General features: G+C 40.6%; 2 protein-coding genes across 4 annotated transcripts in view; one reads left to right on the top strand and one right to left on the bottom strand.

Moving 5' to 3' along the window:
• The window catches only part of CNST (consortin, connexin sorting protein), a 44,741-nt gene extending 36,563 nt beyond the window's left edge, over nucleotides 1-8,178 (bottom strand). For 2 of the 3 annotated variants that reach the window (XM_042827813.1, XM_042827795.1), the window contains exons 1-2: nucleotides 7,997-8,178; nucleotides 5,573-5,683 (exon numbers count right to left, since the gene is read on the bottom strand). The gene's annotated coding sequence lies outside the window, so the exon portion shown is untranslated. Of the gene's footprint in view, nucleotides 1-5,572; nucleotides 5,684-6,041; nucleotides 6,874-7,996 lie in introns of those variants that run through there. The other variant, XM_042827806.1, reaches the window with a different exon arrangement.
• Nucleotides 8,179-8,290: 112 nt separating this feature from the next.
• On the top strand, nucleotides 8,291-16,264 carry TFB2M (transcription factor B2, mitochondrial). Its single transcript, XM_042824126.1, has 8 exons — nucleotides 8,291-8,591; nucleotides 9,389-9,477; nucleotides 10,360-10,513; nucleotides 10,913-11,061; nucleotides 12,597-12,686; nucleotides 13,222-13,284; nucleotides 13,722-13,873; nucleotides 15,227-16,264. The coding sequence occupies exons 1-8, from the start codon at nucleotides 8,291-8,293 to the stop codon at nucleotides 15,411-15,413; spliced, it is 1,185 nt and encodes a 394-aa protein (XP_042680060.1). The 3' UTR covers nucleotides 15,414-16,264.
• The last annotated feature ends 2,758 nt before the right edge of the window (nucleotides 16,265-19,022 follow it).

The raw sequence follows: 19,022 nt of genomic DNA, 5'->3' as shown, positions 1-19,022 counted from the left end.
ACCCTGCCATTATTGCAGTACTTTCTGTCCCATTACAGCATGTAAGATGATTGATTTTTATTTAATGAACAATTATATTTATTTCTAAAATGAAGATGTAATGAGTGAGAGGAAACAGTGCACTAGCTAGTTCTTTTGTGAAAGTGCCATTTCTCTACAATTGCTTGCTCTACATTGTGCTTTATGTACAGTATTTAATGGTTGGAATGCTTCTGTTTCCTAAAGAAAGGAGAAGAAAACATATAAATACTTCAATTTTACAACTTGACACCCCTGCAGTAAGATACTGCCATGCTGTGAGCACAGGCTCATTAGTGGTTTACCATTTCACAAGATAGTCTTAGGTACAATCCCATTACTGAATAGCCTCTGTCTGAGAGAATCTCATTAACTTCCTTCAGTTGGCCCTATGTCCTGATTTGAAATAAGCCACTAGACATGAAAATATCTTCCCATATGATTTTTCGCTTCTATTTCATGATTTATGAGGTCTCACTCCCTTCAAACATGCTAATTCCACTATTCTCCAAGTTGAACACAGAAGCAGGAGTGGCTTATCTGATATCTGAGTTTACAAAATGTCTGAGTGTGAGCAGCTTGGTGGTTTGGTAATTTCTGACATTGAAGTGATACTTCAGGCTGATGATCCTCATGTCAGTGCCTGAGAAGATTATAGAGCAGATCCTCCTGGAAACTAGGCTAAGGTATATGCCAAGTGAGAAGAGGATCTAAGACAGCCAGCACAGCTACATCAAGGGAAGATCATGTCTGACCAATCTGGTGGCCTTCTGTGATGGAGATGCACTGGTGGACAAGGGAAGAGCAACTATGTTTACCTGGACTCTGCAGAACCTCTGACATGGTTTCACACCACATCCTCACCTCTAATCATCTCTAAATTAGAAATATATAATGTAGGGAAGGGGGGAAGTTATTCAGCACTGTTTGGATGGTCACAGCTAAAGGGTTGTGATCAGTGGATCTACATCCAGGTAGAAGTCAGTGACAAGTGGTGCTCCTCAGGAATCTGTCTTGGATATGGTGCTCTATATCTTTATGTCTTATCATATATCTTTATGTCTTTATCAGTGATGCATTCAGTGGGACTGAGTGCATCATGGGCAAGCTTACTGATAACACCAAGCTGAGTGATGCAGTTGATACAATAGAATGAAGGGATGTCATCTGGAGAGACCTGGACAGGCTTGAAAAGTGGGCAAACATGAACCTATTGAGGCTTAACAAGGCCAAGTGCAAGATACTGTTCCAGGGTTGAGGCAATCCTGGATATCTCTGCAGACTGAGAAGAATTCACTGAGAGCAGCACTGTGAAGAAGTTGGGAGTCCTGGTGGATGAAAATCTGGACATGAGCCAGCAATGTACTCTTGCAGCCTGGAAGTCCAATAGTATCATGGGCTGCATCAAAAAGATGGCCAGCAGAGAGAGAGATGATTGTCTTTCTCTACTCTGTCCTTTTGAGGCCCTAACTGGAGTACTGCATCCAGGCCTGGAGCTGGAAGAAAAGGCTTGAGGGAGACCTCATTGTGGCCTCCTAGTACTTGAAGGGAGCTCATAAACAAGAGGAAGACGGACTTCTTACACTATCTGATGGTAATAAGACAAGGGGAAGCTTTTCCAAAGTAAAATCAGCTTAGATATTAGGTAGAACAGAATGCCAATAAGAAGTTACCTGGAAGCATTCAATGCCAGGCTGAATGTGGCCTTGGGCAGCTTGATCTGGTGGGTGGCAGCCCTGCCCATGGCAAGGAGGTTGGAACTAGATGATTCTTTAGTTTCTTCCAACCTAAGCCACTCTATGATCTTCCCAGTTTAAAAGAGCTGGGATAATGTGGTTTTCAGAGGAAGTTCTACATGCTATTTTGAACTTCTAAGCTTCCCAGTCATACTGCTTATTCACAGCTTTGGTAAACAATGATAAACATACACTGCTAGGCATAATCTACTGTTCCAAATGTACTATTACTATAAGAGTATGTCTCAGTCACCAGCCAAATACAAGAGGTTTGTCTGGGAATGAATAATACGTGGTTAGAACATGCGAGATTTTTCATCCAGATTTTCATACAAACAGGCTTTTTCAGCACTTGAGATACAAAATCATCCCCTTCAGTGTGTGAAAAGTTCTGGATTTCAAGTTTTACTAAGCTTTATTTATGCATGAGAATAAGGTGGCACCTCACCATTAGCTAGTATGGTGACTAGGGACCTGACGCATCTCCCTTATGGAAAAAAAAGGCTGAGAGACCTAGAGCTGTTCAGCCTGGAGAAGACTGAGAAGGAGTCTTATTAGTACTTGAAAATATCTAAAGGGCGTAACCTACTGTAAGGAATCTGCTTTAGCAGGTGTGTTGGACTAGATGATATCCAGAGGTCCCTTCCAACCCCTATGATTCTGTGATTTGATGTGTTAGTTTTATCTTGTCTGCAGCAAAACACCTAGACTTATTAAGGGTATCAAGATGGTGGAACAGAGTAGGAAGATACAGCAATTTTAAAAGTTTTCTCATTGCTGCAGCCATTTTAAAAGTCTACACAAACGTGTAGTTGTTACTGCCTTTGGAAAAATTAAACTCCTTTCAAGTGTTAAAAGCAAAAGTAAAGCACACGATCCTATGATTCTAAAACCTTTAGGAAAGAACTTCTAAAACGTACGCTTTCAATTTCAATGACATTCCTCAAATAAACCTAAAAGTCTTTCTAACAGGTGCTGTAATTGCACATATATACCATTTTTAATGTCAAAAGTATTGTGAACCAATCTTAATTTTCCCTGCAATGTAATATTTTTCATGAGAAAATCTGCCTCACAGGTAGTGAAAAGTAGTGCTAAAGCTCATATTATGAGCTTATGTGGTAGTCATTCTGTTTGGAGAGAAGAAGCAATGTATTGAAACAACAGCAGAAAAAAAAAAAAATATTCCTAAGAATTTTTTTTCCTAAAAACCAAGTGTGTAACACAACAAAATTGTCTACAGAAATATTTAAGAACTACATCATTTCTTCTCTATACTTGTTTATAAGTAACCAAAGCATTTTCAAAGATGTTACAGTTATACAATAAAAAGATAAATAAATAATAAAGGATTAAAAATAAATCTTCAGCATGACAAACTCCTGAGCAAGACAGCATTGTCACAGTAGTCAAACTAAAGACTTATGAGAATATATACAAACAAACCAGGTCTGGTGAATCTGAGAGTGCAGAATGTGTTGAATGTTGTGTACGTATCAGGATTCAATGACAAGGAATTTTGAGATAAGTAAGCAGTAGATGCACTTATTTGAATGTTTTATTCCTGTCTGCAAAGGTTTTTAGAGTTTTTTTTTTTTTTTTTTGCATGCACACAAAAACAACTTGCAGTAAACTTAATGCGGATGAAAGATGCCAGATTGATAGCCCTAGGGACTGAGTTTCTCTGTATACAGAGAACAGATATAGCACAGAGTGAGAAAAGTTGTACCCCTGCCAGAATGCCATACAATACACAGCTTATGCAACAGTCTTCACACCACAGAACCCTTTGCCATGCCACTGAAAATGTTAAAAATACTGCTGCTTAGTGTTCATTATAAGGCAAAATATGATGTGGATGCTGTTATTAACATCCGCAGGGACACAATTCAAGCCATCAGCTCCTTTAAAAATGTTTGTTTTTGTGCTGAATGGCTCTGTTGTCAGCTGTACGCTTTGCTGCACTGTTTGACAGGCTGAAGAGTCAAACTGAACTGGGTATGAAAACAATTATTAAATAGGGTGTTATTCCAACAGAAAAATACCAAAGAAAAGTGATTTAACAGTTTTTTTCAAGAAAGTTTATGGTCAGATACATGAGTGCGCATCTAGTGCTCAGAATAACTTAATTGCTTCACTTAATTAGTATCTAGGAACTCTCCAGTGATCTGCATAGTTCATCTAGCTCATTTTAAAGGTCAGTAATTCCCAATTAATGAGGTTTTATGTGTTTGTAATGCTAGGCTGAAAGCTATGCTGTCACACATAGCAGGCAAGCTTCTAAGGAACCTTGGACTTTTGCTTCTCTTACTACTGATAATTTGGCTGAATAGCAAAAAAACAAAAACAAAAACAACAACAAAAAAAACAAAAAAAACCAAACCAAAAATCCCACCCCAAAACTGAATCCCTCAAATCCAAGAGCCCAGCTACTTTTCACTGTCAACAGGTCACACATAAAATAGCAATAAGTAAAGCTTTATAAAGCATAGTGGCTCCAAATGTAAAATTACTGAGCTCATTATAAGGAACAAATTGCCATTTAATTGGAAGATTTCCAACACAAAGTTTGTTACCTGTTGGTTGTATCTTAAACCAAATTGTGGCACAGAATTAAATGCTACTGCATCTCTGGGACCTTTTTTGGTGCATGTATGGTATTGCAATGGAGGGGTGGTGATGACAAGGGAACAAGACAAAATAATGAGACTACACAACAATTTAAAAATATATATATTCCTATGGCCTATTTCCAAAATTTTGATACTACTTTGCCATTTGATGAGTGCAGATGCTTACAGCACTTTTGAAGGTATCTCTTACCGCTCATCTATCACTTTCCTTGGTCACCATCTGAAGTATTACAACAAGATGAATGAAACAGAGCAGGTAAAGTGCAAGTGAAAACAATAATTCTGTAACACTCTGCATCTCAGTAAGGCACAGTTATTTCTGTCAATTCGAGCACACTGCAAGTTATTTTCTTTTCACACTACTGAAGCTAATATGATTAAGATTACCTCTCACAATGATGCAATGACAAAATGTGATATGATGAATAAACCAGAAAGTTTCTGAAATAAAGCTAGCAAACCAATCCGTCTTCTGAGCCAAAGAGAGTCAGATGATGAGTATTGCGACCAAGATAAGAAAAAGTATGATCATGCAAACTTCCTTTAACGTATGAATTGTTTTAGCACAAGACAGAAGTTCTACTGAGTTTGTATATACAGTGTCTGCATAAGAGTTCGAAAAGCCTGAGATCAATATGTTTATACTACGGCAATCCTCCCCTTCAGAAGTGCTTGTCAATATTTACTGTTGTTGAGTAGTAAATATTGACATAGCAAAATAGCATGAAGAGACTAACTCTTTAAAATTAAAACAAACAAATAAACAAAAAAACTTGTTTGGAGACAAATGTAAATGCAAAAGACATTTAGAACCACTGAGAAGAAAAGCATCCGTTTACTGATCTTCTTGACCCAGTAAGACCCAGCTCGGTAATGAGCTCGTTAGGTTGAAACAGGCTGGAATGCTTCTTATTTGTCCTCTATTTCAAAAAACAATAATTAAGACAAAACAATTTCAGAGCAACCAACAGTGATCTAAAATTACAAAGACATATGGCCCTATGACGTAAGTCTGTAAATTCAAATATTTGTTTGTGGTAATAGCTAGATTAGAAAATATAAGCTGTGTGATCAGCTGTTAACTTACAAATAACCCCAACTTGATTGTTCAAATGGCTCTGGGATATACATTAGCATATTAAATTTCTGCACTGTAATTCTAAACGTGAGATGTACAGAACTTACCATTTTCCTAAGGATTCAGTGTTTTTTCAAGGATGATGACCAGGTCAGAAAGAGGTAGTCACGTAGTCCTCTATGCATGCAAGATTTGGTATATTTAAATAGGGTAGGCTCCTTTATCAAGGGAAAAAATTAAAAAAAGACTATCATAAATGTATAATGTAACAATCTGTGGTTAAATGTAGGCAAGGAATATGCTAAGTTAAATGAAAATATGGAGAAAAACAAATAGTTTCTAGTGTGCAAAGAATGTCAGGGCATAGCTTTGGGCCTCACTTAGCAAACACCTGAGAATGATCTCAACGACTCTGACCAGCCCATACAAAGACGACCCTCATGCTCCCAGGTGATTTGAATAAAAAAAAAATCTATGTTGGAAAAGGTGTTCAAAGTCATCAAGTCCAGTCATTAGCCTGACCCTCCGAATCCCAAACCATGACCCTCAGTGTCACATCCACACATCTCTTAATACCTCCAGGAATGGGGAATCCTGTACCTCCCTGGACAGTCTTTTCTAATGCCTGGACACTCTATCTTTGAAGACATTCTTCCTGATATGCAGTCTGACCTCCCCTGGTGCAACCTGAGGTCACTGACTCATGCCCTATCATTTGTCACCAGAGGAATGAGACCAGCACCCTCCTCACTGTGACCTCCTTTCAGGCAGCTGCAGGGGACTGTGAGGTCTTCTCTCAGCTCCCTCAGATTTAAACAGCCTCAGTTCATTTTGCTGCTCCTTGTAGGTCTAGTTTTCTCATCCCTTCCTCACTGCTCTCTGCGCACACTCGAGCAACTCAATGTCCCTTCTGTAGGGACCAAACACAACATCCAAGATGTGGTCTCACAAGTTATATGTACAAAGGGAGAGCTGATTGGCAACAGATATTTCCAAAATTCTTTATTTGGTCTCTGAAGCTATGGCATAGAAAATGATGGTATAATAACTACCGTAAGCCATAGCTTACCATGAAACTTCAACATGAAATGCTGAATTAGGCCATTACTAACCACCACCATGTATAGGAAAACCAAGTTCCCTTTGATGTTCTGAAAGACCTACAAATTACAGAATTAACACACTAATTAGTAAGAGAGGAAAAAAAGCTATTTAAAACACAAAGTCCAGTTTAAAAATGGATCGATGTCTGTCCCATCATCCCGTCCATTTCCCTCAAGGAAAACTATTAAATAGTGCTCAGTACGAACAGCAGAATATTTAAAAATAAACTGCAGACGGGAAGAAGAGCTGCAGTCAGCAAAGGGTCTGCAGGCTTCACCCATCTCAGCCCAGCTCCTGGGCACACATCTGGCAGACAGAAGATAGGAAAACCACATTTCTGTGTCCCAAGCTCTGTGGGGTGGAGATATATCAAACAGAATGACACTTTGTTCAGTAAGTGCATGAGTGTTCATTTCTTATTTTATGAATAGGGAAACGAGATCTGTGAAAACAATCCCTGGACAGCCTGGTCTAGTATTAAATGTGGAGGTTGGTGGCCCTGCCTGTGGCAGGAGGGTTGAAGATTCATGATCCTTGTGGTCCCTTCAAACCCAGGCCAGTCTGTGATTCAGTGAAGACAGAGAACTTGCACACAACCCACAGCATGTCTGTTTGTGAACCACTGATCTGAAGACTGCTCTGTTCCATGGTCGCAGATCCCTGTCACCTCCTGCACGACCCACATGCATTGGTTCTGTCTCCAGAGCTCCGTGTCTCGCACGGTCACCCATCTGCCCACAGGTGAAGGCAGGATGCGATGAGTTCTACTCAACACGCACACATTGTTAGGAAAGCATTTGGGAAACCGGCGCTGCCTCGGGATTACCACCTCCGGTGCTGCTCAGAACGCGGACAGCGAGCGGGGAGGCCGCTCCGGGCCCGTCCTCAGCAGCGCCGCGGTGCACCCGCTGCGGGATCAGGGCTGATCGCTCAGCTGCGGCCGCGGGGATCAACCTCGTCGGAACGCCGAGACAAGCTCAAGCGAAAGACGCAGCTCCCGGGACACACACACATACAGACACACAGGCACAGACACACACAGACAAACACAGACTCAGCGCTCCGCGCGACTGGCGCGGCGCGCTGCAGCAGCCCCCGACCACAGCCGCCGACCGGGAACGGGCCATAGCGACCCTGTAGCCGGCGGGGCCGCCCTGCCCGGCACCGCTCCGGGAGAGGCGCGGGGCTCCACTCGGCCCCGGGCACCCCCGCACGCCCAGCGGCGGCCTCTCCGCTTTCCCTCCCGGCGCCGGGTGGCCGTGCGGGGCTCCGCGGTGGCTCCCGCGCCGCCTCCGCCCGTCTAGCGCCGCGCGGGGCGAGACGGCGGCTTCACCCCGCGCTCGGCTACGCTCGCCCTTCGCTGCTCCCTGTCTGTCTGTCTGTCTGTCTGTTTGCTCCTCCTCCCGAGGACGAGCCCCCCAGCTCACCTCGTCTCGGCTGCGGCTCAGGCGCCCGCTGAGGGCAGAGAGGAGCGGGCGCTCGGCATAGCGCGGTGTGCGTACGTGTGTCGGGAGAGCGGGGATCCTTTTTCTCTCCCCGTTTCGCTCCGCAGCAGCTGGCCGCGCGGGGCTGCCACCGTAGAGAAGACGGCGGCCAGGAGGACCTCTCGCCGACGATAGAGCGGAAGGGCGCTAGAGAGGCCGGCCCGAGGCGGAAGTGACGCTCCCCGTTGCCGCGGAGATCGCGGCTGGGGCTCGGAGCGCGGGCGGCGACTGGACGCCATGCGGGCGTGCCGGGCTCTGCCGGGCGCCGCGGGCTGCGGCCGCCTCCTCGTGGCGGGGCCGCGGCCGCGGCTGCTGCCGGGCGGGCCGGGGCCGAGCTGGGCGACGGCGCGGAGGGCCGCGGGGCGGTGGCCGAGCCCGGGTCTGAGGGTGCCGCAGGCGGCCGAGGCGCAGGAGCAGGTCCTCCGGGCCGGCGGCCCCTGCGGCCGCTTTATCGCCCATCCGCAGCTGGCGCGCACCGTGCAGCGCTGCCTGCAGGCCGGCTCCGGTCCGCAGCCCGTCGTGTTGGAGTGCGCGCCCGGTAAGCCAACCGCCTCTCCCGGCCGAGCCGCTGCTGGGGCTCGGCGCGTCCCGGTGACCTTGCGGAGTCGGTGCGGGCCGCGGAACGGTTGCGGGGCCGCGCCGCTCCCTGCCCGGTTCCCGGTGTGTGCTCCTCTGGCTGGCGGCGGGGGAGGCCGGGAGCTTCGGCGGGAGCGTGAGTGTTTGCTTGGGGCTCGAGTCACTGCCGTTAAACACTTAGCTATGAAGTAGGGATTGAAGTCCTTCTCTGGGTGGTGGCGGCGGGTCTTGTAGGTTGACGCTGCTTCTGCATGGCCACAGACTGCGGGCCCTTCACAGAGCTCATCCTCTGCAGTTACCGAATGCTTTTACACTTGCAAATCTGGTCAGCCCTTTCCTCCCCTTACAGGAGCGATACGACCAGCTCCACGGAGTGTTGTGGTGTCCCTGTTTGTTGCAGGGGAGTTGGGCTAGATTGCCTTCAGAGGTCCCTTCCAACCCTGAGAATTCTATGATTCTCTTTTGCCTGCATGGATAATGTGGGTGAGGTTTCAAAATGTGTCTCAGTTGGCAAAAGAAAAAGCAGCAGAAAAACTCGAGATAGGCCTGATGTTCCCTCAGTGTAATACAGTGAATAATCAGAGGAAAGCTGTGTGTAAATGTGTTTTCTAACTGTTTTGAAGCATGCTTAGGTAACGTGAGGTATATCCTTATTGAAGGTGACATAATCCAGGGGCTGTGTTGAGAAAAACACAAGAAAATCACTTCAAAAAATAATATGAGGTGGGTTTTTTTTTTTCTTTTCTTTTTTCCTTTCAGGTCCTGGAGTCTTGACCCGAACACTGCTCAATGCAGGTGTCAGAGTGGTAGCTCTAGAAAGTCACCCGGCTTTCCTTTCAAAACTACAGGTATGTATCTGGTATGGTATCCCATATATAAGATCTAAGAGAGAAGTAAGAAGGGAACTAAGAAACGCGTAGTAACTGTTGGATCAAAAAGGAACTAGCTAGTAATCATTACTTGAAACACTTGAGATCATGCTGAGTATTAATAAGTATTGCTTGGTTTTACATCGCATGTTTAGTAACAGTCTATTTTAAACCTGTTCATCTGACATCTTGTATGCATTCGAGTTTATTGTCTCCCTGTGAGTGGTTCCATACATAAAGTACGGACTAACGTTCATCAAAATCATTGTAGCAGTGTGTGCTTAGGCAGAATGTCTGCAATGTAGCTTTCAAAAATTTATGAAGATAGTGTTGGTTATAATCTCACAGTATTATTTAATCTGTTGTCCTGCTGTTGGCTGGCAATACTGGAATTTCGACAAGTGTTGCCTCTTCTCTTCACTTTGGCATTGCATGGTTTCAAATGTTCTCAGACACAGAGCCTTAGAATTTGCACTGCATGGACTATGTTACAATAGAGACGAGGAATTTGAAACTCTCACCTGTTTTAAAATGTGCACTAAAGTCATATTTTATGTATGATTCTCTGCGTATATGAAGATTGTGGTTGTAAATCACTTAAATGTAGTGGTTCGTGCAGATTAATACTTATGACTCGCCTGGGGAAGGTTTTAAAGCTCCAGTTGAGCAGCACAAAAATGCCTTGCGTAATAAAGGAAGCTATTCTGTCAGTCAGTTATAAGAAGCAGCTCTGAGACCTGTCTCTTTCTCACTGGGTATTTATTTTCGGTAGCGCTTGAGTAATTTTTTGTGTGGGCTGAGTGTTTGGTAAGGCAGCTTACTGCATTCAGATTTCTTCAACTGAAACTTAATGTGGTTTAGTCCTTAGAGAATAGCCTGGATGGACAATTAAAGGTAATTTACGGTGATTTCTTCAGACTGGATCCTTTGGTTACTGGAGCAGTGAAACCTCCTGCTGTGTGCTCTGACAAACTTTTTGAAGCCATGGGTATAACAGCAGTTCCTTGGAGAGCAGGTAGGTGTATACGATCACGCGTTACAAATACGTCTGAAGGGTGCATAGGCATTTTGGCAAGATCTTTGGGTCTTGCTTGAGGTACCTGTCCAGTTTTAACATACTTGTTGGATTTGTGGATGTTGTTTGCTCATTTCCTAATTTTCAGTTTTATTTAGTTAGGTTCTTCGTAGCTTCAAGAAATGGCAAAATGAAGTCTCACTTATTTGTCATAATAAAGATTTAGTCTAATGCCCACAGGGCTTAGCTTTAAAAAGAGCTTGAATTTTATTCGTTGTTGAATGAAATGAGCAGACAGATCTTTCCCTAGTTGTGTCGTAACTTACACATTAGTATAAATGAGATTGTCTGGTACCTATTGTAAAATTTTAAAGACACTTTTACACACTATTGAAACAGATGTACCTGTGAAAATTTTTGGAATCTTTCCACAAAGAAAGGAGAGGAACACACTTTGGAGGCTACTTTTTATCCTGTATGAATGCAGTTCCATATACAGATATGGAAGAGTAGAACTCAACATCTTTATAAGTGAAAAAGAATACAAGGTATGTGCAAGAGATTTTAAAGGTAGTAGAGAATAAGTGATGCTTCAGAGGACACCAGAACATTGCGTAGTCAACTTTTCTGCTAGGGAATTCTTTTTTCTGCCAGAGTCTTTTAAATCTTGTCTGTTTCCTGCTTGTTATCTTTATGAATTTATAACACACAGACACACACACACAAAAAAAAAAAAAAAAAAGAAAGGTCTGTTGTTACTTAACCATAAATCCTTCAAATGTGAAGGTTGGTCCTTGTGAAGGATATGCAGCAGCAACAAAGTTGCTTTTTGTTATAACTTCTGAGGTGCTGACAGTCTGTGGTGCTTTTGCAACAAAATTTTTTGCAAGTAGCAGCTAACAAAGAAGAGGGAATTCAAAAGGCCTCTTGAAGAGGCTACAGAATTGCTAAATAGCAAGACGAATTTCATGTCCTCTTGAGCCAGCTTTGCATGCAGTTCTGAGAAAAATTGAGGCAAAATGTGAATGATTTGCACAGCTTTGTATTAAAGTTGTGTACTCTAAAATGGAGAGTAGCTTTCTGGGTTACATGTTCATAATTTGTGCTGTCCCAGTCTTTCAGAACTGTACTTTCTAGTTCAAGGCTACTTTTTTCTTTTTATGAAACAGCTTCATAAAGCACTAAACTTTGATTACTTGAGGTAAGGAAAGACTTTGAGGTGTGCCTGCACAGGCTGTACTCTGTGTAACACCCTACTGGAAAAAAAATTAAGGTCTTGAGTATATTTATCTGCAAAACGACAGATTGGATACTGCTGAAACACCAACCTGTTATCTTTCTAATGGCCAGACTTCTGAGCAAAGAATTTTGAGTTTTCTTAAAGGAGTTTTGAGAACTGAAGTAAGAGCAGTGAGAACCTTCTTTTAGTGGCCTCCTCTGGTTCTTTTTTTTTTTTTGGTTGAGTATGTGTCAGAGCTCCTTAAATATTTTATAAGTTAAATCTGTTTGTTATGACTTCTTTCTTTGGCCTATTTGAACATAACCATGAGAGTTTTCTTTTGATTTTTGTGGGGTTTGTTTTTTGTTTGTTTGTTTGTTTGTTTTTTAACACTGAGAGTTGTCAAATCTGTGCTGCTGTAATATGGGGAGCATGACTGCCAGCTGCTTAATGGTCAGCTTGGCTTACTGTATCGGATTCGGAAAATTCTCCTACCAGTGTGAAAGAACTCAAGCTGCAAACTTCAGCTCTGTTGCAGTTTTAAAACAAAATGTGGTCCCTGTTTCTCCTTTGTTTGAAACTTGTCCGTGCTTGTACAGTACAAGTTGGAAATTCCTACACAGTTCAGTTATCCAAATAATTACTGCAAAGAAATACTTAGACTGCCAGAATGTTTTCTAATTGTGCTTTCTAGTAAGACATACGAAAATAGCACAGATTTGAGGACTAATGTGACTTCACTTTGAAATTTTAGATTTAACTCTGAAGTTGTTGCCACTTGTTAAAATTATAAGGATTTTTCTTAGATGAAAAAGCAAACTTCTTTTTTGAAATTGAAATGCTCTTGCTTTGTTGTTTTGTTAGGTATTAACAGCGAAGCCTGGGGAATTGAGAATTTACCAAGCACTTTCTGTGCTTTGGCAAGCAGGATGTGACATTCAGCTACTGCACATGGTAAACTTTTTGTACTGACTGAACATGTTTTAATGCTGTAATTGTGTATACAGAAAGGAATTTATACCATTTTTGCTATTGTAAACTAACTGGAAGCTAATTTGGCTTTTAGATTAGTCTGAGAACTACTGAAGACTGGGATATAGAAGAGTCTTTTCAGCCTTGCTGGGTGCTGTGTGAGACTCAGACTGCTTTTCCAGTCTCACAGTCTGCTTTTCATGTCCTCTGTTTTTGACTTCATGCAGTTTTCAGTACAAATAATATGTTCTGTGCTTCTCATGAAATGAAGGCCTGCTTCTCCTGTGTGTTGAGAAGTACCATGCCTTATCAAATGTGTTGGGGAGCTTAAGGACCTATCGTATAGGCACGCACTGCTCTTACACTGTCTTAGGTGCTTAAAGCTGATTCTGGAGTGAAGTTGTTGAATAAAGTTTAAAATGGAGTCAATTTCTAATTTGATAGTATTGATGATAAAGGTTTTTCTAAATTGTCGCAAAGCACTTTAATTCTGTAATGTATTTGCTCCCTCTCTAAGGAACCTTGGTCATCATTTCTAACTAATCTGAAAAATGGGCGACTGGCAATTCCAAAGAGCACGGTGAGAGCATTGTATTGCTTTTTCTTCTAGAGACCCAGCTAAACCACTTTGATATAAGTTAAAAATAACTTCATGACAGATCACACAGATCTCTTTTGATTGCAAACTGTATTTTTTTAACAAGTGTTCTAGTTAAAAGTCACAGGTGGCATGTAGGTGCATCAGGAGTGTTGTCTGTTTCCACTAAGAAAATTAAATCTTAATTTCTTAAGTAGTCGTAGCGTATCTGTTTGATTTCTCATTTCTTTTCTTGTGAAGCTGTTTTAGTTACAGAATGAAATTTTAAGGCTTTGGCACCCACTGGAATTACCTTGTTATGACTTGTAAAAGCCTTTCAGAAATGTTGCTGCTGGTAGAGATGAAGCACTTTATCTGAGATAAAGACAGACTCCTTGAAAGTGAGTTATTTTCAGTGACTTGTTTCATTTTTCTTGCAGAGGCTGCCAAATGACCATTTATGTTTGGTACGACTGACTCCCCAGCAAAACCTATTTACAGGGGGCTTGAAGCCTGCTAATTCAGCTACTTTTATTTTCATGGTGAAGCAGTGTCTTACTAAACCCAGGTCTAAACTTATTGATAGATTAAAGTAAGTATGTAAAAAAAAAAAATACAGTTTCTATACGCTTTCTGTTCTTTTTTGTTTGTGGCTGAAATAGAACCCCCTTATTAATTATCTATGCACATAATAGAAAATTTCATCTTTCCAGGCCCAAATGCACTATTTTGGGTACTATTCCTGGTCTTTGCTCATAATTTTGAGGCTTGGCAGGAAGGTAGACAAGTTATATAGAGTACAGATTTGCATTAAGCATCTGGTCTTCAAATGTCATTGAGCTCATAGATGTGCAGGAAACTTTCATTCTGTTTAGACATTAAAAAATACCAAGATTTTTGCAAGTATAAAAATAAAAAAGCTGAAGAAGACGTTTAGATTAGCATTGCTTTGATATTTCTTATAATGAAATCAGCTGAAGGTAATTGAAGGTTGAGTAGGGATGTCCTCAGATGGCTTTCTGTCATGGAATTAAAAAATCAGTTTTTAGAGTTATTTACCAATTATGCAGCTCTCTAATTATTCTCTTTGATACAACATTGGAGCTTTGCTTCATGGTCACTAGATTTCTGTTCCCATAAGTGAGACATGTTTGCACTCTCTAAAGTATTGAGTTCATTTGTTTTTGAAAATAACATGTCTCACTTGTTAGTAGGGGTTTATGGATGTAAGTTTCTAGATAGGTATTGTGGGGGTAAACAAAAAAGTTAATAAATTCCAGTAACTCATTTAGCAAAGACAAGTGCAAAAAGCCTTAATGGGTTTCCTTCTTAAAGCTCAGTGATGCACCTGCTCTCCCCTCTGTCTTTCAGCCAGGAAATGAAGCTAACCTTGAAGGCTTTTAATGTGCACCTTCTGTATATTTAGATACCTTTTATTGTCAGGGACATAATTAATGTGTATGCACGTTTTTATAAAGATCTAGGTTTCATTTAAATGATGTGGAAACAGTTTATAGATTTGTTTATATGTAAAAGAAAAATACCTGGGAGGTGTAAGCCACGCTACATCATGCTATTCCAAAGCACTTCCTTGAAAATGACCTCGGCTTTCATTTCCTGGACATGGAAGAGTAACCCCCTTTTTTTCCTGTAATGCCTGTTGCTGATTTAGGCAGCTTGAGATAGAGGTGGATTAAGTTGTTTGTTATTCTCTGTCTGTTGGGTGCTTTATTTGTTATTTGCATGCCGTCTTAGTAGGAGTTTCTTTCTGTTTGCAGTATGGATTGAAAGAATCTTGTGTAATAACATGTTTTATGGGAAGAAGTTGTTAACTTCTCGAAGCTGTGGATGGATGAAATTGATCTTCAGATACTGCTTCTTGCTCTTTAATTATTCACAGGAATAAGTGCTTCTTTGTGATCGTCTTCTGCTTTGTTTGTTTCAGTTCATGGAGCTTGGACAATGCTGACAAATTATTGAAAGCTCTAGAAATTCCCAAATACATTGAAACTGGGAATGTATACCCAGAAGACTACAAGCGTCTGTTTTGTGCTTTGCAAAACTCTAGTGTGTTCACTGAAAGCTGGTTCCATGATGAGGTCTTGGAAAGTATAAGGAACATAAACTTGTGAATCTCAAGCTGCTGTCTTTTGGAAGATCATCATTGCTTCTGGAAGATTACTGTGATAAGAAATGATTTGAATAAAATTGAGGTATTATTAGCTAGATGGCTTCCTGTCCAAACAGGAAAATAAACTTAACAAGTGAAAAGAGCCCTTCTATATGTGATGAAACGATGAGATCTACAATTAACTTGGTCACAATCCTATCTAGAATGGACAAACTTTGCATCTTCTCCAGGAGCATATTGGTGACCTGCTGCTTTTGGATGTGCCACTTAAACTGAACTTAGTACTATGCTACTGTGTATTTACAGCACTTGAAAAAAATAACAGACCAAGCAGTGATGTGTGTGGTTTGTGTTCTGGTGCGTGTGATTGGAATGCTCTTTCACAGATTCCCAAAATGTGCAGGTCTGTATAACCACTGAATCTCTTTTATTGTCTGCTCTGAAAATCTTGCAGTCTAAAATAATATAATACAATAAATGGTGAGTGGTGGGTTAATAAATGCAAGGTAATGACAGCATGGTAAAACATCAGCAGAGTTTTGAATAAAATTGTTCTATTTATGGTTGGGTAAAACAAAATAGCATTTTTTTTCTTTTGAAAACTTGAAATGGCTGAACACTGGGCAGTCTGTTGTAGTTTACTGTTAATGCAAGTGCCTGCATAAAGATGGGCTTTACCTTATTTTTGGTCTGAAATCCAAGTCACCAGTTCATTCAGTGTTGTATAAACAGTTGGGAAAAAGAATTTTCTTAACTGCAACCTTTGCAATATAAATTTGTTTAATATGTATTATGTGTATAGAAAACCTTACTTTAAGATGACATACTATTAAAATTGTCCTTTTAGCCACACTCTTCCATACTGCAATTTGTTTCTTTTTCCCTTGATTGTTTTGACACATGATTATTCTGTTCTTTCCTGATGGTGTTGACAGGCTGTACTGGCTCTGTTTTCTCCATTGTCTCCTTTGGGAGGCTGAGTGAATAAAATGCTTTTTCAGGGTGCTGTCTACAGGATTTGGAAAACAACAACCAAAGCAATGCTAACAGAGAATTGTATTTCTTCAGTATAGTTGGAAGCATATGTGACAGGCATTCACCTCTTTTTAGAGCTCTGAAAGTCTTTTCCTCCTGTAGCTCCTGACACAGAAGGAAAACTGATTTCAAGGAGCTTTAGTTCATTCTCTTAGCTAGGCTGCTAGTCACTATTGCACTACTACAATTTCAGGTATGTGTTTTAAGTTGTTGTCTTGTGTCATGTTCATATGATGAAACTAATGGAAAGGCTAAGACTTAATTTGCATTCTGTTTTAGAGCAATATTGCTGTTATGATGTAGATCTTGAAGATCTGTGGCTTTTTTTTCTGGTTAGATATCTTAGTGTGTAGTTGAGATAATTTGCATTATGAATTGACTTGAACAGAAGCAATTCTACCTGTTATCAGTTCAGTAGATGGTAACTGTCTTATCTACTGGTTAACAGGAATGCAGTGTCTCCTGGCCTGATTTTTATTTTTGTTTCCTTGAATAAAATGTTTGTATCTTACTGCAGCAACATACCAGGGAAAATATTCAATATGTAAAATATAAGACCACTGCTATCTATCTAAATTTATTTAATGTCTTGAATGTTAACTGAAAAAAAGAAAATGATTCACTGTGATTTTTTTTTTTTTTTTTTTTTTTAAGTGCTGTAGGCCTTTACAGAGCCAATGCAGAAACTCCCAAGATAACAGTAGGAGTCTGTAAGTATATGCAGTGGTGTGTAACTGGGAACCTGTGTTATCTTGATCGCAAATGGGAAATGGAGAGCAATGGCTGTCATTACAAAAGTGGCTCAAAGAAGTAGAAAAAGTGAGGAATATTGGTGAATTATGACCGAATATGGGGATGCCAATGGATTTGGTTTTTGATGATACGTGCTCAGTGATTCCTAGTGTTGGAGGTTTATAGTTTCTGTAAAAGAGTACTGAATGCAAAGTTCTGCTGAAATTTTTACCTGTGCATGAAAGCTTCTCATTTTGTTACAACTTTTAACTCAGCCTGTACTACTTGTGTTCCTTTCATGTTCAGTAACAAAGCAAGAGTTTTCAGTGATTTGGTCACAAATCCCCTTGACCGTGTAACAATTTATAGGCAATTTTTTTTTTTTTTTTTTTTTTTAAGATTTCTGATTCAATATCTTAAAAGTTTAAACTGCTTTTTCATATCAAGAGGTTAAATAATGTTTTCGGGCTTTTCAGTGTACACAATAGTTTTGGATTTATTGTTATCTATATTCTTCTGTGTGAAGACGAAATTTCACTTCTAGTGTCTGTAAAGACAGTGGTGAATGGTTTTCTCACGGAGCTTCTAATGAACTTGTAGAGGGATCATGCAGTTACGACTCAAAATTTAATACGTAATGAGGGTTATTCTAGCATTTTTTTTAGACAGCCCAGGCTGCATCCTTTGCTTTGTGGGTATTTTTCATATTTTGCTTGATAAACACTTATACTCTTATAGCATAGGTGGGCTAAGAATACAGAAACTGATCAAGGGAAATGGTGCAGGGTAGGGAGGTATTCAAGTACCAGTTGGACTCAGAATCTTCAATGAGCATTGCTGTTTAGATTTTGAATGGGAGCATAGCTTTCCTATTGTGATGGGATGGCAAAGTTTCCCATCTCTGAAAGTGCTTTACTTTGTGAGTTCACATGCCTGATACAATGAGTAATAAAAAGTATTTTGAAATTTGCACTAACAATGGGAGATGTTGCACAATTCTGTTCTGTTTTATATAGTTTTGTATTACGACACAATTTATATAAATACAAAATAATAGATTTAAAAGTCACAGTAGTTAACTGTTAGCTTTTGGGGAAGATTTATTTCTTCCTACATTTTGCTGTCTCTGAATTTGTGATCTTTGAGTCGATGGTTACAACATACGTACAGTATGTAATTGAAAGTCAGTTATTTTCTGTGTTGTGTGAATTTTCTTTATTATTTTTTGTTGTTGACTGATTTAATTCTTGAACTTCTAAAACATGAGACATCTATCAAGTGCATCCAATTAAGTATTGCCTCTGCTCTTCAACTTAGTTATTAGAGGAGGAGACAGGAAGCTTTTGGCATACGGCAGTAAGGCATCAATGTATCTGTTTTTGTACTGATTGTAACTTCAAGGGCAGTAAGTCCTTCCTACCGTCCCCCACTTGTGCTGCCCACCTACCAGTAGAGAAAATCTCAGAATTGTAATCGCTTCAAGTTTTAGTACTTAGCTATATTAAAATCTCAGTGCACACAAATTCAGAAAGAAGCTTAGTTCTAATGCCACCCAGTTAATGACAAATGCTGACATTTGGACTTAAGAGATCAGTCAAGTTGGATTTGACAGTAGCTCACTTCTGATCGAGAAGAAGGGTTTCTGACCTTGTTCTGGTTAACACAGAAGGTGATGTGATAAGGAGTCAGTAAGGTGGAATGTGTATTTACTGGCTACTAGGCTAGTTCAGCACTGGAGATTCTAATTACAGCTTAGACTTACAGGTGATAATGACTATAGTGATAGAAAGCATCAACATTCCAGAAATAGGTTGCTGATGTAATTTAAGAAGTGTACATGTGA

This window comes from Centrocercus urophasianus, unplaced genomic scaffold (assembly GCF_019232065.1).
Source record: "Centrocercus urophasianus isolate 14NV4802_14NV808 unplaced genomic scaffold, USGS_Curo_1.0 seq_10, whole genome shotgun sequence".
Classification (NCBI taxonomy): domain Eukaryota; kingdom Metazoa; phylum Chordata; class Aves; order Galliformes; family Phasianidae; genus Centrocercus; species Centrocercus urophasianus.
This window is presented reverse-complemented; position numbering and strand designations above follow the sequence as displayed.

Coding starts and splice junctions, on each gene's coding strand:
- TFB2M (XM_042824126.1), top strand. CDS start 8,291: ATGCGGGCGTGCCGGGCTCTGCCGGGCGCCGCGGGCTGCGGCCGCCTC. Junction 10,514..10,912: donor AGCAGTTCCTTGGAGAGCAG/GTAGGTGTATAC, acceptor CTATTGAAACAG/ATGTACCTGTGAAAATTTTT. Junction 11,062..12,596: donor TAAGTGAAAAAGAATACAAG/GTATGTGCAAGA, acceptor TTGTTTTGTTAG/GTATTAACAGCGAAGCCTGG.